This window comes from Megalops cyprinoides, chromosome 9 (genome assembly GCF_013368585.1).
Source record: "Megalops cyprinoides isolate fMegCyp1 chromosome 9, fMegCyp1.pri, whole genome shotgun sequence".
Classification (NCBI taxonomy): Eukaryota; Metazoa; Chordata; class Actinopteri; order Elopiformes; family Megalopidae; genus Megalops; species Megalops cyprinoides.
Window position 1 is genome coordinate 6,910,353 of NC_050591.1, and position 21,772 is coordinate 6,932,124.

General features: G+C 40.8%; 1 protein-coding gene across 1 annotated transcript; it reads left to right on the forward strand.

Annotated features, from left to right (window-relative positions):
* Positions 1-5,566: 5,566 nt before the first annotated feature.
* On the forward strand, positions 5,567-19,781 carry LOC118782913 (inositol polyphosphate 5-phosphatase K-like). Its single transcript, XM_036536535.1, has 12 exons — positions 5,567-5,811; positions 6,488-6,592; positions 8,196-8,304; positions 12,238-12,354; positions 12,890-13,065; positions 13,236-13,347; positions 13,629-13,738; positions 17,161-17,392; positions 17,569-17,706; positions 17,978-18,061; positions 18,238-18,342; positions 19,701-19,781. Exons 1-12 carry the CDS (start codon positions 5,567-5,569, stop codon positions 19,779-19,781), a joined length of 1,614 nt encoding a protein of 537 aa, XP_036392428.1.
* The last annotated feature ends 1,991 nt before the right edge of the window (positions 19,782-21,772 follow it).

The following is a 21,772-nucleotide window of genomic DNA, read 5'->3' on the forward strand; positions in this document are numbered from 1 at the left end:
TAACGATAAATGTTGCTCTGAGCTGTTGTCTCTCAGTGAACCCCTCTTGCACACCCCAGATCGCAGCGGGAGAAGCACACCTGCCTGCATAACACCCCTGCCATTTTGTATGCCTTCAGGCTACACTAGGCGCATGGCCAGGTCCCTGTGCATTTGAGCGTCTTCACATGCGTGCATGCATTTGTAAATAACTGAAGAGGGATGTTTTTTTTTTTACTTAGCTGCAAGCTAAGCTAAACGGTACTCTTCCCCTCAGTTAAACCTCCAAACTCCCTTGCAGTATCTCACGTTTAACAACCACCTGGAGCAAAAAAAAAAAAAAAAAAAATTGAAAAAGTGAACATACTTGTTCTGGTTGAAAGGGATACAGAGGTGGTGAGGAGGGGTGGGGCCCCAGAGTTGAAGGCACTCATGATACAGACTCAGGTCTGGGGGTGGGGCATTGTGGGCGGTGTCCCACAGAGAGGACAACAGGTCATGTTGTCATGACAGGTCAGCAGGTTCCTCCCACTCTCTCTCGGTCCCGTTTACATATCAGTAAATAGTACAGTATCAGTGTTACTTAAGGCGTACAAGGTGTTCTTGTGTCATTGTCTTTCTGGTGATGTTAACCTGGATTTAGCTTTGCAAAGTGGTGCATTTGTTCAAAAGGGATTTAGTGTTTCACTCTGCCAGTCGATGTGATCAGTACACAGGACTGAACCCCAGGGCCAACGAAAGAATGCACCTTACTTTCACTTCACAAAACAGTGCCTGAAATGTTGGCCCTCTGACAAGTTTATATATGTTAAAAATGTGTGCATTTATATACACAGTTTTAGAATATGTGTCCATCTGTGTTTGGTCTGTTATCTACTCCAGAGGGAGAGATTGAAAGAGAGAGAGGTTTTGCTCTGATGTCTGCCAGCATGAAACAGATTTAATAGCTCTGGACACTTCTGTGATGCAGGTTCTCGGAAAATTAAAAAAATCTGAAGATGTCCTTGAACTTAAAGTTAATGTCAGTCGAGGTGTAGGCAGTGACAGATGCCAAAAGACAAGCAGTGTGTGCTCTGCCCCCTCTCACATCACAGATATAGACCTGTTTGTGTCTCAGTATTGCATTTTGGCACCCACAGATACCCTGTCAGACCTGTTTCTCCGCTGTTCCTGTTTACAAAGCATTCACACACACTAAGATCATGGACACACTGTTCCAGAGATGAAGATGTGCTAGAATCCCCCAGAGTGCCATGAACGAGACGCAGTGCTCCAGAGCACACATGCACCTTAACTGCCCATTAGGAAGGCATTGCCATGTTGAACGGTCCTGCACTATGCAGGAAGAAAATACACTACATGAAGACATACACTGATACTGAAAAATGATGTATGTTCTGCATGTCATTTCTAATGGTTTAAAAAGACAGCAGGACAAATGAGTGAATGAAGTATCATTTGAAGTGAAAGTATCTTCCTCATGGTCTTTGTTGCTGGTTCTGAATGTAAAATGACTTTCTATACCACTGGTATACACACACACACACACACATACAAACACACACACACACACACACACACACACACACACATACAGCAGTGTGTAGGGACAGGTCTGCCCTCCCAGCGCTCTCACTCTTCGTCCTACTTTGCCCAAACATCGCACGAGTTGAGTTTTCAAAAAAAGAGCAAGATGTTTGTGTTGAAGCTGCATGTGTTTGCTGAACGGCCAATATTCTTGTGACTTGAACACACCTAGAAACTGCAGGTGGAATTTGACATTAATGCAGTACTGTACTCCAGCACAATGAATGTGGGTTTATGATTTTCGTTCCCTCAGAATGAGAGAATCAGCACTTTTACACTGCCATACCTTAGTCTCATAATCCTTTTTTCAGTGTCATCACCTTGATTTCTTTGTGTAGTGATTTGACTCTGAATTTACCTGTGTCTGAATGGTCATGTTCTGAAGACAGAGGGTATCTGTCTGTGTGGAGGTCAGTGATAGGGGTGTGGATTTTAAATATCTGGTGGGAAAATCAACATGTTTTTCTTGTACTTTTACTTTGTACTTGTACTTTTTATATTTGTTTTTTAAATGTACATTTTGTTTACTTTATTGTCCTTTTATGTACTCTTTTCTGGTGTGTTATTACATATATACAGTATGCATATATATGCATATATGCATGTATATGTACGCAATGCATTTCAGTTACTTGTTCCTATATCATATAGCCATTGTTGACTTTTTTGAGATGTTATTGTTGAAATGGGGAAAAATCAATTAAATAGAAAATAAATATAAGTTGAAATGCAATTCTTTAAAAATGTGAGTACTGTCAGTTTTCTTCATCTTAGGTTTTTTGTGAAAAGAAATGTACATAGTTTTCTTAGATTTCTGTTATGTTTACTTTTCAAAAGCTCTAAAATAATTTTTTAAAAAGGTCCTCAAACACATAGTGGTATATTGAAAAAAGCAGCTGTATGCTCAGACACATGAATGATGGAAAAGGTGACGTTTGTTGTTCAGGTTGTAAAGTGAGGTTTGTAGAACTCAAAGGATATAATCAAGGGTATAATATAGGGTTTAATTCAGGAGTGTTTATACCAGGCAAGTTCATGGTCCACCCATGCAGGGAGGGGGAAGCAAGAAAATAACAGGAAATGTACAAGACAACAAACATAAATGAATTGTGGAACTAACAGAAAAATGCTGAATTAGAGAGACCATCCAGTGGGACCTAGGATTCTCTGGGCCAAGCCCAGAGTACAACAAACCACAGGAAACAGACAAACACCAAGTTCCAAAACAGACTAAGCAAACAAACTGAGATTCAAACTTAAAATTCAAAATTCAGTCAGTAAGCAGGGCTATTATATTCTTATAATATTATATTATATATGACAAATTAAGCATAACACTGGGACGGAGCAGCATCACCCACAGAAAAACATGCCCTCCTGCCAGACCTCTGCGGACCTCTGCGGACCGAGCCCATGTCTCCCAAGTGGTGTGATGTTTTGCCTATTTTCCATAAGTTTACCTGTAGAACCAGTAATTATATTTCACTGCAGTCAACACTCCCCAAGACTGGGTCAAGAGACTGACCTTGTATGTTAGTTTAGGGAAGCTGCAGTGGTAAAAAAAAAAAGACATACAACCTCCAAGAGAGCCATCAGTTTGCAATCCACCGAATCAACTGTGGGGAGGTGACCACAGAGGCTAACACTGAAGATGCATCACATTCAGGGGATAGAACCAAGTAAATATCAAAGGGCAGGCCCAACATGCCGTAGCACAAATGCCTAAGAGGCTACTCCTCAGCAGCGGACAGGTGGTGGTACAGTAGGTCATCGCTCTTGGGAGAGGAGGCCGACCCGCACTGATGTAGGCCAAAGAGATGATGCATTGGTTCAAACACTGTCTGGACAGAGAATGTCTAGAAACCCCATCTCCATGACAACGCTTGTTAAAAACCTCACAAAAATGCCAAATGTTTAATCCGTCCTTTTTAAAACAATAACAAGCAATTGATCATTATTATATATAGCTATTGCATCTGGTGTTGTGCATAATATGACCAGTTCAACCACTGTATTACTTGACTGCACAAATGCGGATGCATCATTCTTACTTTCCCAGTGGTCTCATATTTAGCTAAATGATCATGAATGAGCTGAACTGACATTATTATTTTTATGGCAAGAAGCACATTATCGATCAGTACATTAATTTATTCAGAGTCTGATCTTTTTTGTTTGCAAAGTCAGCTCATCAAGGCTCTCTGGACTCTTGGAAAAGCTGATTAATGTCCATTTTGCGGGTTCGATTTTGCAAGGTCTTAACTGCGTCAGTGTACATTTTAATGCTATAAATGGCACTGCCCTACATTACCCTCGGAGCAAACTTTGCACCCAGGCCTATTAGTGGACGAACTGAAAATGTCAACATACCTCCACTTGATCAGTTTGTCTCTGATTACAAAACCTAATCCTCTCTGAAGGTGGAACAGCTTTTTGTACAGCCTTCAGGGTTCATGAATCGGGACAGGTTAGACTGCAGGATGAACATCAGGCTAAGCACTAGTAGAAGAGTGTGGTCATGATAAAGTAAGGCAAGAAATCTGTTCGTTTCATTGGTCACACTCAATTAGACAGGCCTATCAGTATTTCAAATGATATTATCGAAAACACTGCCCAGATAAATCTCCTGATAGGAGCGCTGATTCTGAAACAGAAACCTTTCAAACCATTGCCTGTCATACTGAAGGCCGGCATGAAAGACCCGTTCATATGAGAAATTTATATACAGAAAATATACAGAAATTTTTATGTGTCCTGATATTTCTTTTGCACTAACCTTCTAACTGGCACGCATGGCCACGCATGCTTAGAAAAAAACATGGGTAGCTTGCTGTCTTGCAAACCTAACACAGCGCTTCCTCTGCTTGCTACGATAACACCAGCTTTGCCCATGCTGCCCAGTTATTCACTTCCCTACACTTTGCATCCTCGAAACCCCTACTGTGGCTCCCTGCTGAGACCCCCACACTCTCCCCTGGCTGCTGAGTACAACAGAGCTCCACCCTCTCCTCTTTTATCCCCACACGTACACACACACGTACATACACACAGGCACACACACACACACACACACACACACACACACACACACACACTGCATAGACCAGGGAGTTGTTTCAACCTGAGTTGCATGGCCAGGTTGGAATCACCATATCACTTATTTTGTCTTGTCTCCTTTAAGGTGGAGCCACCACTGCCTTGCCTCAGTTACCCCTGCCAACACACTGCTTCCTGCAGGAGGAGGGTTGAGCAAATGGTTAATTGACCAGATTATATGATTATGCCATTTTTTCAGAATTACCCAATCCACGCGATAATATAGGCAGTGAGCTTGCGGGTCAAACTCTCTCTGGTTGTAACCAATGTCACGTGGTCAATCTCTGAACCAGATTACTTTCTTAATCCCACATTTACAACTCCACTGCCTTCAAAACCAGTTCACTGGTTCCAGCACACTCTCTCTGTTGCTAGACTAAAGAAAAGCAACAGATACTGGCTAAAAGCCAGCAGCAGGTGTGTATGTACTATAGCTGGGTTACGGCACATGAAGGATTTCTGCGTCTCTCCACCCTCTGTCTGCCACCAGAAGGAAACCAAGTCAATTTGAAGAACAGCCTGCAGAATCAAAAGGAATTTAAAGTAGTGTCACTCAATTTTGCTTCCCTGAAGAAATCTTGAATTTGAGAAGCCAAAGCCGAGGACAAAGTGACACACAATCCAGGTTCTGATTTACTGCAATCTTTTTTTTTAATAAAGCAGAAATCTAAAAATTGCTTGATTACCTACTTAGTAATCCATTTTGAAAATCCATTTTTATAATCTCAAATCTTTGCACTGTATCAACACCATAATTTGTGTCTGAAAGGAAAGAGAAGACTCTTTAGAAAATTTAGCTGGTCACAGGTTTCATCATTGCTGGACTCTCCTTGGTGGCCTGTCTGCCACCTCTTGACTGTCCCATTCATTCCACTGCAGTACCTCCCAGGGCAAAGGCTGAGAGATGACCGCGGTGTTGGAGAACCCGAGCGGTTGGTCGTTGGAGGGACATGCAGACAGCGTACCCGCCTGTGGCCCCCGTTCCGCTGCCAAGCACCTCGCCCTACGCAGTCGTCTCATCCAGCTGCTCGGCTGCGTGGAGGACCTCGGCCCTGACAGCAGAGTCCGCGAGGCCGTGTCTCACACCCTCGACAAGGTCTTCCTGCTCCGAGGTCAGAGGAGCGGCTACGACAGGAGGGAGCAGTTCAGGTGGCCTCTCTCTTTTTCTCTCTCGCTATGTCTCTTTTTCTCCCTCCCTCCTCCCTATCCTCACCGCTCAGCATCATTTGTGTATGATATATTGCTCCTACTCAGTGTTTTTTGTTTTATGAGTCTATTTTTACTTCTCTGACCAGTGTTTAATCACCGCTCCTCCCCACATTGTTATTGTCATTGTCATTGGGCCTGCAACGATCTAAATCTACCAACTCCTGCCAAACTGGGATTTGACAGCTCCATACTCCATTGGACTTTCACCACACACTGTCAAGAATATCAGCCCTCAAGCCCTCACAGAGAGTAAATGAATCACATATGTCTTCACTGAATACATGGCTCGGTTTAGTTCAAATGTTTCCTGGACTTATTCTTCCCCTGTGGACATAGGCTTCTTTGTCTCAGTCTATAGAACAACAAGCAGTTTGTGTAGAATCTATCAAATTCCAAGTGTAATGCAACCAATAAGACTTAGTCATTTAAGACTTTCTTAAATGCCTTATTACATCAACATGCAAAGTCATGTGAACACATGTCTTGTTTCCTGTGGCAGAAATGTATGTTTTCCCTTCAGGCATGTCTGCAGTGGTATCATTCAAATGTAAAAATCTCCACCCTCTTTCTTAGACTTCATCTGTGTCCTTCTACTTTTCTTATCTCCTTCCACAAGGCTACATGTGGTTACATGGAATGTGGGTAAAGAGGATCCTCCAAGTGACATAAGCTCCCTACTTCAACTGAACTCACACAGGGCAGCAGACCTCTATGTCATTGGGTGAGTGAGAGAATTGCAGCTTTTGAGTGGATGAGCTTCTTTGTGTTTACAGGAGATCCTCAACATTTATGGATTCACCATGTTTCACATATTTGCAACAAGCAGAGCCCTCGTTTGCGGCTTTGGTCTCTCTCCTCAGGCTGCAGGGCATTACAGCACTACCTGAAAAACCTGTCAATAACATGTGTTTGCAGGTATATCCCAGTTAATAAAGTAAATGCATTGTAAAGGCCATTTTGTTACTTGAAATTTCATTACCAAAAGCATAAGTAACATTACATACTGTATATGGAACTCAGACACAGGTCGTTAGCAAGATTATCTACCAACGAAATAACATCAAATGTGCCGTAAGCTCAGTGAAGTATGCTAAATGTATGTAATGAAAGTATCTGAACATACATCAATTAAAGTGCATTAAATCACAAATTTAACCAGGATTATAGTTATAAGGGGCCTTTAATACAATTGGTTTCATTTTACAGGGCAATCTTGTAAACCTCTTCACTGTACATTTGATCCTGTACATAAATAACATTTGTTTACTATTAAAAATAAGCAGATTTTTGCTTGTTTTGTAAAGCTTCCCATGCTTTCTGGAGATTTAGAATCGACCTAACATTTTTATTCATTTAAAATTCATTATTATATAAACAAGCTCACTTTTCAGAAGTTCAATTTCCATGTATTAAATTATGTGAATATACATATGAATCACTTGTTGACTATTATTATATAATCTTAAATGTGTTTTGTGTCAGAAACAAGCCCCCCTTTGTACATAAGTCCATAGTGAAGTACAGAATTCAGCATACAGTTCGCTATTTCCCAATCTGTGACATTTCAAGAATGTGTCCCTCATGAATGGTGAGAATCTACTGCATGTTGTATTATGATGTATTACTCAAGCATTGGTATTTCAAAACATGTTTACATCAAAACTTAGGAAACCACACAAAAGTGTATGTGTTTCATTGTATTGCTTCTTCTGAACTCTGTATTACAATTTAATTTACTTTAATTTATTCTTCATAGAGAACCTAGCAGTTAATAAAATATTTCAAGCTTTTATTCTGTCAGGAGTCATATGCTCCTAATGTATACCCACTGACATTATCAGTAACTCAGTTGATGGGTCTGACCCTCCCTCCACACTGTGATTGGTTAATTTGTATCATTTTAAAAAATGTACCTTTTATGATGTGACTTTTGAGATTGAGCCAACAGCTGTTACTTGGGAACATCAGTGTAGATGTACTTAGTTACAGTACAGTAAAAGTTACCTCTGAGTTACTGGAACTGATACCTTTTTGTTCTATGTGTTCTGAATCACATCATGGCTCAGCACCATTTCACTATCATGAGAGAAATATAGATATGTTTGCAGTTGAAACTAATTTTCTGTTATCTAGTTATCTTGCTTGCTGTTGCTAAAGCGAACTATTCAGAAAGATACAACAGGGTTAGTTGTGTTTAAGCAAGTTAACTAAGTGAAAAAAGTGAATTATGTCTATGAAATTTTACAGTGGTGGCCCCCGGGCAAAAATGTAGGTAGAGGTAATGGAGGTAATGTATATGAGTGTCATATAGTGTTATCTGTTAGCCTGCAGGAGGTGAACTCCACCCCTCTGAGGTTGATTAAGGACCTGGCCTTGGAGGACCCCTGGAGTCACACCCTCATGGCTACCCTGTCAACACATGGCTACGTGAAGGTAGACTAGACCTGGGCCGCCACCTCACTGCAAGGGTTAGAGTGGGACAATAAAGCATCTCATTGTTCTTGTTAAGAAGTTCTATCGCTACTCAAATCTCAAAAAGCAGAAAGCTGCATGCTCGTTCTTTGAGATGTCTGTGCTGTTAGGTGTCAGTATGAGGCATTTCTCTGTGATCTGTCTTGAGATGAGATAGCTAAAGCTTTTTCCTCAATCTGTAGCTTGTTAGAATTTTAACATAGCCCGTGGAACAGCCAGTTGTGTGGTCAGCTCCACCATGCAATGTGGTACATAAGGAGTGCCTGGGTGGGGCTGAGTCCAGGCTGAGGTGCAAGCATGCACTCCATGTTTCTCTATCTTTAGCAGGAAGAACTCTCCTCCCCACCAGGTGGGGGAAACTGAAAATGACTGAAATGAAATGAAGCATAATGAAGAGTGGAGCTTTAGAAAAACCCAGTCTGCACCTCAGCTCCTGGGGACTGCAGGTCTGGGAGATCCCTTATTTAGTTTTTTTTTTTTTTGTTTTCTTAGAACACACACACACTCACACAAACACACACACACAGGTAGTTTTACTTTGTTTTCAGCCATGCAGTTAAATTGTAATCAAATATCACACATCAACACATGTAACACCCCCCTCTCCTGTCCTGATTATTTAAATCCCTTGCCCTAAGGTTCTAAGGTTTTGTCAATTGTGTGGGCCATGAGTGTCCACACGTTTTTCATTGCTGTCTGGACAAATAAGTCACAGACTACTTCATAACTCCATAAATGTACTGTATATGTAAGCATAATTAGACACGTTGAATAATTTGTATTACATAACAAATGAATTCCTGGCAGTACTAGCGGCAGCAGTAGTTTGAATACGTCATAGACAAAACTCGACGGAGCATATTTTACTCAGCAATGACACCTCTAATGCAAACAGTGATGTGACTTGGACTGGTGAAATTGGGAGATGTCAGGCAGGAGGCTGGCTGCTCTGAGTTACTGTGAGTCACAAGACATTGCAAAGCTTGGCTTCAGTCCTGTTTTTGTTCAGTGTAATTTCAGAAAAAAGAAATTCCTCACAAATGTATGTAGAGCCAGACAAGCTCAACGTTCAGTTCACATGGTGCCTTGTCAACTAGGATTTTTGCAGGCCCTGGCAGTATTCTGGCAGTGGGACCTGCAGAAAGTGATTGTGGAGAGTATTGTCACACTGTATGTGATGTGGTTCCTGCTGTAGGTCTTTAGGTTCTTCCATGGTAACAGAAATGGGACAGAAGAAAAGGTTTATTGCTGTGAAAGCTTGAAAGCATTTGTTGAACTCTGCTGTTAATGCTATTACTAGTACAGGGTTCCCTATCACTCCAGGAATGTCTACATGTAGAAATAAATCAGTCACCTCCTTCAGGGAGAGGCAGTGTGAGGCATTGCCTTCACTGGCCTGTTTCCTGAACAGATGATGTTTCATAGTTAATGCTTCATGTTTTCAAACATTTGTGACACAATGTTTTCCAGTGATATAAATTAAAAAGCCATCGGCTGCTCTTAGCTGATCGATTGATGACATGCCATTACCTGTGTGCTGGGCATTTAAACAGCCGTCTACTAACAAGAAAACAAACCACAGCTGTGTAATTAGGAGGATGAGATATACAGTAGCTGTTGGCATGTTGGCCTGTGTGCATCTGCTGTGCTTTCCTGCATCCAAGCACACATCCTTAGGAAAGTAGCCTGGGAAGTAGCCCAAGAAGTAGCACTGATCCACTGTGGTGGCTAAAAAATATTCCTATGTGCTTTTTTTAAAATATTGCAGTATGCAAAGGAAAGTCAAAGAGGATGTTAGGTGCATCAAAATCAAGCCAGGGGCATTGCTTTATAGACATAAAGCTACTGTAGAAGCCTAGAGCTTCACCAGGGAACTAACACACAGCAAATATTGGATAGTATTTAAATAGGCCACTATCTAAATAAGACAAATACGTCAGTAAGGTTGCTTCAAGAAATAGGAGGGATTATCTATAAAGTGTATATCACTGTGTGACACATAAAGTCTTGGAATTGACAAATGGAAAAAAGGCAATGTAATAGGAAAATTACGACCTGGTTATTTTAGCTTGCATCTTGTGTGAGACTTTGGAGTCCAACACAAGGTATACTTCAGGGTTATTTCTCAAAAAAAAAAAAAAACTGTCATGAGGGATAGTCAACATGGCTTTCACAGAAGGAGATTATCCTTAACACATCTTCTAGTTTTCTGTGAGGGAACTTCATAGTGTTTCATCTTAAATCAGATTTATGAAATCATTTATCTGGATTTGCAAAAAAAAACAAAAAAAACAACGCTCAACAAAGCTGTACAACAAATACTTATCAAGCTGACATTAGTAAGTATTAATGGAGGCGTGGGCGTGTTAAAGTGGATTAACAATTAGCTATAGCATAGAATACAAAGAGACGAATCTCATCTCTGCAAGGAGTCATAGCAACTCTAGTCCCTCAGAGATGGGCATTGAGATGTCTGCTGTTCCTTATTTATATAACTGACCTTGGAAAGGACATTAAAATCAAAATGATAAAATTAAGTAATGACATTAAACTCAGAGTTGAAGCAAACAGTTGGGAAGCTAAGGAAATTCAACAACATTCAAACAATATTTATTACAAATCAAAAAATTATATTAATATGATCTTTATTATATTATATTATATTATATTATTGTCAGGGCTCCCGCCCCCTAGCTGTTGTGTTTTTGTTTTTCCCTGTCCATGTGCTTTTGTTTTCCTTGTGTTCTAGCCCTGCCCCGCTCTCCGCCCTGTCTCCGCCCACCTGATTGTCTCCACCTGCCTGCCTGCACACCTGCTTCCCATCACCTCACCAGCCTAGCCCTATATCTACCCTGCTTGTCTCTGTCTTGTTTGCCAGATTGTTTCAGTCTGTCTTGGTCCCGTCTGTGGTTCCCTGTTTAGAGTTTCTGGTTTTTTTTTTGCCTCGCCTGTTCCTTGACATTGTCTTTGCCTACCCTTCTGTCCTGATTGCCTAATCTGCCTGCCTCCACGGTTTGACCCTGCCTGTTGCTGTTTTTATCCTTGTTTTGCCCTTGGACTGCCTGCCTGGTATTTTGACCCTGCTTGTTTTGGACTGCCTGCTTGTTTGACCATTCTGTTAAACGCCTGGAATTAGAGCACTCGTGGTCCGTGTCTGAGTCCGTGCCTGAGCCCTGACAATTATATTATATTTTCAAATAATTATATTAGTGATCTACAATGTTTTTGTCGGACCACTTTTTTTCAGACCGGTTCTAAGCATCACAGTATGAGAAGATGGATGATATTGAAAGTGTACAGGGAAGGGCAACAAGATTGGTTCCACGTATCAAGCGTATCATTTATGAAGAGTGACTCAAGGTGCTTAATTTCTTTAGTCTTAAAAAGAGAGGGAGGATTTCATTGAAGTTTTAATTTTTTAGAGGGGTTAATAAAGTCAAAAACTTGCTATTTTAAGATTAGTTCTGTCCTCTACAAAAGAAATTTGTTAAAGGTAAATTTCACATTGACATTATTTATTTGCACTCGTAATAATAGATGCATGGAATTGCTTACCAGGATTCAGAATAAAAACAGAGACCCACAGGGGGTTCAAGACTAGGCTTCATTGTCCTAGATATACTGTAGAAGATCTGATCTCATGCCCTTTGCATTGCTAGGCTGATGTCTGATGTTTAAGGTATGCACCCTATCATCTCAATTATTGACACACGTAACATCCCATGGCAGATTCTGAAAAGTCACACATTTTTGTGATGCAGCTCTTGATGAAATCATACATTTAGTAAAAGAGTCTCCATGTTGTGCTATAAGCTGAGCACCAGATTCCTTACAGCTCTGAAGCAGCATGGTTCCACAATGGTTCCTCACAGTAGGCTTCATTGTCTCTCTCAGATGTCCTCCATTCGCATGCAGGGGCTCCTCTTGCTCGTCTTCAGCCATCAGGCACACGTCCCCTTCATTCGAGACATCCAGGCAACCTTCACTCGTACAGGCATCTTCGGTTATTGGGTACGTCCACACAAATTTGCAGTCAGCATATCTTTGCACAAATGACTAACACTATGTTTGTGTATGTGTGTTTTTATGCTGCCAACAGCACAACAAGGAACAGGTTGTATTGTACAGAAATTGCAAATAAAACCCACACATTGATCAAACCCCCCCCACCCAGGGGGCCAAATTCAGTCACTTCTGCAAAGGGATTTTTGACAGCTCCTCCTGTATGGATATCTCAGGAGCATTAGTCTTATTTTTCACAAATCAAAATGCTCTGGCATACTGAGGTCTTAGAGCACTGTGTCAAAACTGTTTGAAGAGAGAAGATACTCCCCTCCTTTTGTTAGATCATATTTCTGATACAGACTACATTTGGAAGCTACCGTGTGCCGAATATAGGGCACTGGGCAGGTTATTTGGGTTTGACTGTGAATAGCAGCTGGGTGAGTTTGGGGGGGGGGGGGGTAGTGGGTTGTATTGGATGCCAGGATAAGAGAGGACAGGTTACTTCAGGTGCCTTATCTCTTGTCTGCCTCTGCACACCCAGGGCAATAAGGGAGGGGTGTCTGTTCGTCTGTCCTTCTACGGCCACACACTCTGCTTCCTGAACTGTCACCTGGCGGCCCACATGAAGAACGCCATACAGCGTGTTGATGAGTTCGAGTACATCCTGGACTCGCAGTCCTTCAGCGTGGACAACACGCCGCGCGTCCTTGACCATGAGTCAGTCTAATGCTCAGTTGTGCATTTGCATGTGGACACTGTATTATGGTAACGGATGTCTTTCGTTTCGCTGCAGTTGCTGCTCATTGGCTGAGAGAAATCAGTACAGAGGATCATGTGTCATTGATTGCTGTGTGGGATCTTGATGGTGGTCCTTCTTCCTCCTTCAGGGTTGTGTTTTGGTTCGGAGATCTAAACTTTTGCATAGTGGACCACAGTGTGAACTCCCTGTGCTCTGCCATCAACAAGAACCACTACAGCCAGCTGTGGGAGAAGGACCAGGTCAGACTGATGAGCACATTTACATCCACAGACTTTAGCAAAAAAGAACTGACAGGTACAATAATAACCATACCTTAATGCACAAGGATTTTAACTATTATGTAGTTATTAAAGGCTTAATGTATGATATTTATCAAGGAACTTTCACACAAACCCACAGTGTGTATTTTGTTTCCTTTGGATACATGTACCCATGCTGGAATGTTTTGTGACTATTCTGTTCTATAACTCTTACAGTGTGTTCAATGTGTCTTTCTCCCTGTGGCGTGTAACTGTCTCAGCTGATGATAATGAAGAAGGAGGAGGTTTTCCTGCAGGAGTTTCAAGAGGGACCCCTGCAATTTAAACCCACCTACAAATTTGACCTGTTTTCTGAGAACTATGACACCAGGTAGCATTCTTTTTCGAAGAGGCATACACACACGTGTCTTCTAATTACATTGTCACATTCCAAAAACTCAATTGTGCAGACAACCTACACTCCAATGACTTCACAGTCTATCTCTTCACCTGTCCTCCTACCTGTAGTTACTCCTACCTGTAGTTATATTCTGTCCAATCTGGACAAGCCTTCAGTTACCTATCAAAGCCCATCCATTACTCTCTTACCGTCCTGCATTTGATACAATGCTGTCTGTGTCTCTGTTTAGTGTATACTCACACCCCTGTCATGTCTATCGCAAAAAAGAGAGGGGAATAAACTGTGAACTTGGTCTCCCTTCAGCTTCAGTTACACAAGTCTTGCCTGCAGAAAAGGCATTAGCACTATACGTTCAGCTGCGTTGTCTGTATAGTGCAGGGGTCATGGTTGCGTTTTAGAGGGATAACTGAGATACCATCAACAGACAAGGTTATAAAAATGTTACATGTCCAAAAGTCAACAGCACGGGGTCTGACCTTGACCTCAGCCAGGGAAAATGATCCTCTTTGTACCTCAAGTTCAGGATAGATTATAAAGTGCTGTGAAAGCCTTTGATTGTTCTGGTCCCATTTTTGTCTGACCTGGGGCAGGAGAAGAGACCTGCCCACAAATTCCAAATAGATGACACCAGGATTCTTTTGCCTCTAAAAATCACTCTTGAGTGCTGCACTTCAGCTATGAAATTATCTCCAAAGACTAGGGAAACAAATATGTGGCCAATTTTAACTTGGCCTTTAATTCATAGAAACCACCTTCTTAACAGCTCTTCAATTTTTTATGTTTTACGCCAATTCTTCCTTTTTACATGTTCTAGCATCTAATTAAGGGCCAAGCACTGAAGGTGCAAGACACCTATTGTAATTGTTAGAATTTTTCAATATTATACTTTCTGCCATGGGAGTCTATGGCAGCCCATAGAACCCCTTGGTGGGTGTCAGGGCCCAGTCAAGGACTCAGGTGCGGACCACGAGAACTCCAGATTCCAAGTGCCTTTATTAAGGACGCAGGGCAGAATCATAACCATGAAACAGGCAGGGTAGAGACCAGGCAGGCAGTCTGAACGCAGTCAGGAATCAAAGCCAGGGACAGGCAGGGTCAAGCCAGGTAGTTAGGTAGATCAGGTGAACAAGGCAGGGCAGCAGGCAGGAGCAAAGTCAAAGCGCAGGCAGGGTTGATTCGGGGAACACTGAGCAGGCTGAAACCACAGCAGGAACAAGACAAGTACAAACACACTGCAACAAACTGGCAACAAGACAGAGACAAGCAGGGTAGATATAGGGCTGGGTTGATGAGATGATGGGAAGCAGGTGTGCAGGCAGGCAGGTGGAGACGATCAGGTGGGCGGAGACAGGGCGGAGAGCAGGGCAGGGTTACAACACAAGGAAAACAAGAATACAACAGCTAGGGGGCGGGAGCACTGACAGTGGGTTTTTATGAAATTTGGCACACTCATAGAGGACAGTCCCAGCTGTCCACTCACCAATTTTGGGGTCAGCAAATCAAGCACCACCATCAGGTCAAAGTTCAGCTAACATTTTTGACCATAACTCCTGACCCTGTTGGAATTTTTTCCTATATTCCTTAGGTCAAGCCGAGTCCAATACACCCATTGCCGTCAAAGTCCGCCATATTGGAATTTTTGCCATTTTGCGGAAAACAAATTTTTTACGCAAACATTTTTTTTTTTCGCTACTCCTACAAATGTCCAATCTTTACCAAATTTGGTACATATCATCTTGAGTCCATGCCTCACAAATGTTATCCAAATATTTTAGATATTCCAAAGTGTTTGCCTGTAACATGCAAATGAGTTTGACAGCGAAGACACCAAACAGGAAGTGAGGTCATATCTTGGCAATGCTTTTGTGTCTTCACACCAAGCGTGGTATATGGACTTCCTACACAGTCCTGAGAGTGTCCAAGAAGTTTTGTGTCATTTCACCACTATGTGGCACTATAACGAAAACAATTGAATTTCTGCTCATAACTTTTGATGTCTTTAGCTTAGAATTATGATTCTTTTTTCTTTTGATTCCTTGATTCCTCCCTGAAAATTGAGTCAGAGCATATTGAGACCATGCCACACAAAACTCATCCATGATTTTTTGTTTATCTAAAGCATTCGCTAGTAATGCGCTAACAAAGTCAATAGCAAAGACGCCAAACAGGTAGTAAGGCCATATCTACGCAATGCTTTTGTGTACTGACACCAGATATGGTGCCTGTGTTTGTGACTATGCCCTGAGGGTGCCCAAGCATTTTATTGTCATTTGACCACTAGGTGGCACTATAATACATAATGCATATGAGTTATATTTATATATTAACATATCTTTTGAATTGCATGGCCTAAAATCATAATTCTTTCTTCTTCTGATTCCTTCAGTCATGCCAAGTTCAGCACACAATGGTTTCAATGTCTGCCAATTTGAATTTTAATGAAAACAATCTTTCTGCTACTCCTCCCACAAATGTTCTTCAGTCTTCACCAAAATTGATGTGATTTGTTGTCTACCTGGTGGCCCTGTGGTGCTTGGACCCATCATTTCTGCTTGCAGCTATATTTTTACTAGTTTTTGTGTTTCTATATTGTTTTAATTCCCTGCTCCACTGGGTTGTGTTCTCATTGTAACATGATCTCTTTGTAATATGTAGCAGCTAATAATTTGGGTAATTTGGGTATGGCTATCTTGGTATGGCTATCTTGCAGTAGCTAGTATGAGTGTAATGATTCATTGATTTACATTGATGCATTGATTCATGTACATATTGATGTGGATATTTCAAGAAAATAAAATTAGTTTTTTGATTTTTCCAACAAATCATCAGCAATTCCCAAATGCTCATCTGCACATTCAACCAACTGTGCTACACCAGCCACTAATGGTTATATTAATAAAAGTTATCAATATAAATGTGCAACTTAGTAAATATCATCCTACTTTTACCATATGATAAGTGAAGAAAAAAATGTGTATGTCAGTTCATGTAAGCTGCAATGTTCTCCCTGTTGTCTGCTGGGGACATCTGTCTTTACCCTTCAAGGGTGGAGAGAGAATGAGAGTACCTGTCTCTCTAGTCCCACGCTGTGCACCTTATGTAGCAGCACATGTAGACTTTACAGTATCCAATGAAACAAGGGAGCATTAGTTTGCACATGTTTTTAGCTGGTGATGTTTGGAGCAGGGATATTTTGACCTGGAATGTTGCCCTATACAGGGAAAAGAGGAAAGAAAGATAATCTGAGACAGAAGGATGAGGTTGACCTAGCTTCACTGGAGCTTTGACAGTACAGCTGGATCTCATGGAAGTCTAACTTAGACTGATGTAATTTTCTTTCTTTCTCTGTCATTATCTTTGTGCGATTCATGTCTCTGTGTGTTTATATGTAGTGACAAGAGCAGGAAGCCAGCTTGGACCGATAGAATCCTTTGGAGGGTGAAGCCCAAAGCCTCCACCCAAAAGGATGAGAAGAGTAAGGAGTTTGGGCAGGAGGGGAATCAGAAAGAGTATGTGAAGAACGAGGAAGAATTTAATGTGGTGGTGAAGCAGGATACTTATACTAGTAATATGGAGTATGGCATCAGCGAACATAAGCCCGTCATCAGCACCTTTAGTTTAGAGGTGAGCCATGTCTAGACTCACAATTCTCACATTCCTTCTCTCTTAACTTTTTTTAAATAGTAATGTAATCTTTCATATGAAATGACATCCCCCTTCTTGCAATGTTCTCCCTCTCCCCTCCTTTCTGCCCATGCCATTGACCTCCTCTTTGCCCCTGTCTGTTCTCCTTTCCTCAGCTGAAGAAGAAGTATGAGGTCCCGCTGGTCCAGGTGGGTGCAGAGGGGGAGTGGAGCGCAGATTTTGATGCCATGGCAACCTACAGCACCCTGCAGCCCTTTCCCTTCAGCACCTGGGACTGGATTGGCCTCTACAAGGTACAGAGAGAGAGAGAGAGAGAGAGAGAGAGAGAGAGAGAGATATGCAAGTTTGCATAATGAAATGTACAATCAAAAAAAAAAACTTTAGGTATACATAATATAAATTTGTTAAAATGAGTAACAACATACATAATCCTTTGTCGCAGATGCAAACATTTCCCTTGCATCATGTCAAAATTTATTATTGTCTTCTTCTCACTGCCTTGAAAAAAACATTCTCCCTTTTGGTTTTATTTCTGCAGTTTCAACTCCTTGTCTCCCCCTACAGGTTGGATTCAGAAATGCCTCAGACTATATCACCTACACCTGGGTAAAGAATGATGAGAATTCTTTCAGCAATGAGGTCACACAGGTACAACAGCCTACAGCATTCTTACTTTGTCTTGCTATCTTTATAATTAGAATTGTGTATTACCATTAACACGGGGTCATAGAGAACTTTCATATGAGCAGAGGTTGCCAAGCAGACAGTAAGCTCAGGGGTGTGAGGGTGTAAGCATTAATGTGCATGTTTTATGTGTGCCCTAGGTTTATATGAGCAAGGAGGAGATCCCAGTTCATGGTGGGGAGTGTGTGCTTTGTTACTACAGCAGAAACATGCAGTGTATTGTGGGCATTAGTTCTCCCTTTAAGGTGAGTAATATGTCGATGAAGCGTTATATTAAAATAATAATAAAAAAAAAACATTTTAAAACTCGACATTCTGGTCACATGTCTGAAGCAGTCAGTTTTGCACTTTTGGGTACTGTACACAGTATTTTGAAAGCTTGTTGGTTTTTTAATTGAATGTAAACAGGGTGACAAGACAAGCAACAGAAGGGTATGTCAGTCTAGTGTTTTGTAGTGGTGGAGGGACATAGTAACTGGCTTGCTGGTGATCTAATGAACTACCTAGCAAGCTAACTAACTGGGAAGCTACCCAGTGAATTATCAAATAAAGAACAACCCTGCATTGCTCTGACCCAATACCCATTTAATTTTACTGAAATATTAAACAATGCACAACCTCCCCTCCTACCCCTCATAGATTTGTGTCTAGCATGAAGCAGTACATTGAGTACTCAGATGCATGCTACCTAATTGTTAAAACAGCACTGGCGCCAATTCCTTCATTATTGCACCCAGGAGGGAGTTGTTGCAGTCATGACAGCATACTTTCCTGCTGTATTTCCTCCTTGTCACTCTGGTCTAGACTCCCTGCAGTGCAGTTTTGTCTAATAGTGCTAATCTGAGAAGTATTTGTTTGTGAGAGAATTCAATTTATCAGCTGTTGTTGTATTGACTACAACATGTTGTAATAGCTCAGGGATTTATTGTCAGACGTCAATTTTCTCATTTCTGTGTAATTGACCCACATCTCACAAGATCTATACTACCCATGGATGGCTCACACTTTGGAAGCTGACTCAATAACCCTAGACAAAAAGACCTTACCCTAGGGGAGCTTGAGATCATCTGCATGTCTGCCCTAGAGGAGTGATTGCTCTTATGCTGTGGTATATCTGTCAATGTAAACAAAGCACAAAGAGATATGCAAATAATCAGTTGCATTTTTAAATTTTCCACAAATCAGTCTCCATACTGCAGTACATTTTAGGAATAAAATCTGCAGAGAAAATACTGTTCAGAAAAACACCATTCTTAGTAGATCTTATTGTGAGTGTCCCGTACTGTGTTTTTAAAGACACATAATCCATGACTATGAAGAAGCTAAGACAAAAAATGTAATTTATAAGTGTAATTTATAAGTGTTTTATAAGTGTTTAATTTATAACTTTTGCCCAGGAAAAGGAATGGTTATCCAAGGAAGTGTTACACTGTAAAGTGAATGCACTCCATTTTTTAGGTATTCTTGTATTGAGTTTGATGGTGTATGTCAGAACAAGACAGGGTTTTGGATTCTGCTGGGACATCTCCAAGCTCGGACAGATGCAGGAGACTGTGCAATAGATGTGTTTTGAACTAAGCATTAATGTCTGTGTCTGTCTTAGGTGCATGAGTCAAAGGCAGCCATTGAAGAGGGGTTAGTACCTGAGAACATCAGTTGTTTGGACAAAGTTACTGCCAGCTAAGACTGCTTAGATCAACAGCTCTAGCTGACAGGCCTCCTACATGGACATTTGGTTCATTTGCTTTTGCCTTCTTGTTCTGGGGGCCTGTGGAAGCTGACCAGATTCACAGAGCTGCCACAGAAGAAATTTAGAGGTTCCCCAGAAAAGGTCTGTGGTGTTAATGTCTTCAACTGATTTTTTTCCCCCCAAACATCTTTATGAGCTATTACAAATTAATAATAGTTGCTGGTCAAAGCTGTTTCAAAGAATAATAAGAATATTAACAAACTGATGTGATTTTGCATATTTGAACTTTTCAGCTTTTTGTTTGATATTTGTTTGCAAGTCTGTCTTTCCTCTCTTCCTTGTAAGCACAGATCTTACCTGAATAGCAAATCAGCCATGTTCTTTTCCAGCAAACATGATCGTGACAAGTCAGAGATGCAGTGACTGTAAATTATAATAGGAGATTTAAGAAAATTAAATGAACTATAAACAGTAACCATTTCAAATCTCAAAGCACTTAGTTAAACGGTTAATATACAGGTGCCCAGTCATACTTTGTAAGTGACAAGTTACCTATGTTCATCATCTCATAACATATTTTTGTTTGCGTGAACTAAGCTTTAGGGGTATAATGTTTATAATTAACATTTTTCTTCAGTTATTACCTTAATATTTAATACTTGATGAGACTGTACCTTCTCTCTTCAATGTCATTCCGTATGGAAATATTTGTATTTAGCAATCGTGTTACTTTTCAGATGTTAAAAATAAAAACATGAATCAAAAGATTCTTATTTTATTGCTATGCATGTTTGTGTCTGCATCACATTCGTAGTAATGGTTGAGGCATTTTTTTTTATTCTGTCCGTATTTGCGTATGTGATCAGGTTTTGCCATCCATTTTGCTAGAGCAACAGAAAAATACGTATTGAGACATTTGTCAGTACTTACATGTTTAACCGAAAGTGTTAAAACATTTGAACAGTGTCTTGATACGCCACCAGCACAGAAATTACTTGAATAGCGATTCACCTTTTATCAGAAAACATGAGGGATACATCCATTGGTGTTAGTCCCTAATTTGGACGTTAACGTTACGTGTTAATAACATTACTGTGCATATGCTGCACACACGATTGCTAGTATATATTTAAAATACAAATGTTATATTTGTATAACAGATATTAATTAATGATTAGGGGAAATGTGATCATAAGTTAACCGACTCGCTTCCTAACTATACATTTAGTAACAATACTCCGCCGATTGACTCCACCTTTCCAGTGCAACTGGAGATGAGAGTGCGTTTCAGGGTTGCTGTGGTAACACTTTGTTTATGTCCTATGAAAAAACTTCGCCGGTCGCAAATAAATCACCAAAGCATCAGCAAGAAGAAAGCCGGTGTTGGTATAACTGCAAACAAAAGCCAGCAGCAGCCCAATACAAACTCGGTAAGTGTATTTTACTAAAATTTTAAGAGGTACTGACTTGTAAACGTAGTGGGTGGTAACGATAGTTACGGAATGCAATGCCATTGCTATACCCGCTCATACCGTCATATTTATCTAGTTGGTCAACTAGCTTGCTAGCCAGCTTGGTGGCTAACATTAGCCAGTTATCGTAAGATAGTTGGTTAAATTCTATTTACTACTCTTGATATATGTCTAGCCATAGAGCTAACTGTTTAAAGTGCGTTTATAATTAGTTAACCGTTAGCTAGTCGAGTAGTTATTAGCTAGCAAGTCAACGCAAGCTAACACATATTCACTGAATTTGGCCAATAGAGAAAACTGGAAGTACTGCTGTGATGTGATGTTTAGCAAATTAGTTGTTAGTTACTTATTTTTAGTGTGTCAGATATTGTAAATGTAAATGCTGTTAAAAATATTTATAACCTAACCTAAAACTATTTATACCCGGTTCTATTTCAGCAGTGGTTTATTTTTGGTATGTTTGGTTTTTCAGGAACAAGTCAGATATATATATAGTGAAGGATACCAAGGCTC